The 1,012-nt window shown below is 45.7% G+C and overlaps 1 protein-coding gene across 4 annotated transcripts in view; it reads left to right on the top strand.

The window, feature by feature from the left end:
• The window catches only part of dclk2a (doublecortin-like kinase 2a), a 37,504-nt gene that overhangs the window by 33,513 nt on the left and 2,979 nt on the right, over window positions 1–1,012 (top strand). For all 4 annotated transcript variants that reach the window (XM_034897583.1, XM_034897576.1, XM_034897568.1 and 1 more), the window contains exons 15-16: window positions 67–147; window positions 259–372. In XM_034897583.1, coding sequence (XP_034753474.1) covers window positions 67–147; window positions 259–372 — 195 coding nt within the window. The remainder of the gene's footprint in view (window positions 1–66; window positions 148–258; window positions 373–1,012) is intronic.

Below are 1,012 nucleotides of genomic sequence, written 5' to 3'. Positions count from 1 at the left end.
AAATAGTTATAGTGTAGTATGCATTGTACCATGTATTGTCCTGAACTGTGGTGTGTTCTGTTGCAGGAGCTGATAGGAAAGATGCTGCAGGTCAACGCTGAGGCTCGATACACAGCACAAGACATCCTCTCCCACCCTTGGGTCACGGTATCTTAAAGCCCTTTTTGTCTCCGTATTTTTTGAGTATTTTGAGCTTTAAGATTGTTTGAAAAACCATTGTACCACTTCCACTCATTGCATGTTTGTGTGTGTATGTAGGACGACGCAGTCATAGAGAACAACATGCAGATGGAGGTCACAGGTGAACTGAAGACGCACTTTGACACTGCGCCCAAGCACAACAACACCACAGCTGCGGTGTCCGTCATCCTGGTAAGCACCCAAAGACATTCACAAACCAACGTACAAACAACTCAACTCCCTGTTCTGCAAATATCAGTGTTATGTTTTTCTGAGAAGGACTTTAGAGAGTAATCTTATGACCTACATTAAGACGAACTATCGGTGGCCTCTGTAATCTGCAGTGTTGAGATTTTGACAGGGGTTTAATTGTAATTGACAAGGTGTCTGAAGCAGATTGCACATGTCGGGCCTTTTCCAAACCTTTACTGCATGGTGGAGGACGTCTGACCCAAATCCAGATGATTGAGCTCCTTCTAATTCACTTCACAGTATAGGAATCTTACGCCCACTTAATCACTGGGCCAAGAATATCTGACCTCAATCATCGTCCAAGAGAGACAACTCCTAAACTTGTGCTGCTGTAAACATGTCAGACAGGATTTTAGCGATGGAATGAGAGAGAAACTTGGACAGGGCAGAATGAGTTATTCCTGTTAGCAGACACATCCTTCCATCTTGTCTGTTTCAAGCCTCACTTGCATCATTTCCTGTTGTACAGTTTGACTTCCTCCACTCTTCGTCTCATCAGGTCCCACTACCCATCAGCCCACTCTCTTCAGTCTGTCTGTCTGAACTGCAGGAAATGGGACGGGGGGGGGGGGGGGGGGGG

The sequence above is a fragment of the Etheostoma cragini genome, chromosome 2, assembly GCF_013103735.1.
Source record: "Etheostoma cragini isolate CJK2018 chromosome 2, CSU_Ecrag_1.0, whole genome shotgun sequence".
In the NCBI taxonomy this organism is placed as follows: domain Eukaryota; kingdom Metazoa; phylum Chordata; class Actinopteri; order Perciformes; family Percidae; genus Etheostoma; species Etheostoma cragini.
Note: the sequence above shows the minus strand (reverse complement) of the source record. Positions and strands in the feature narration are given on the sequence as shown.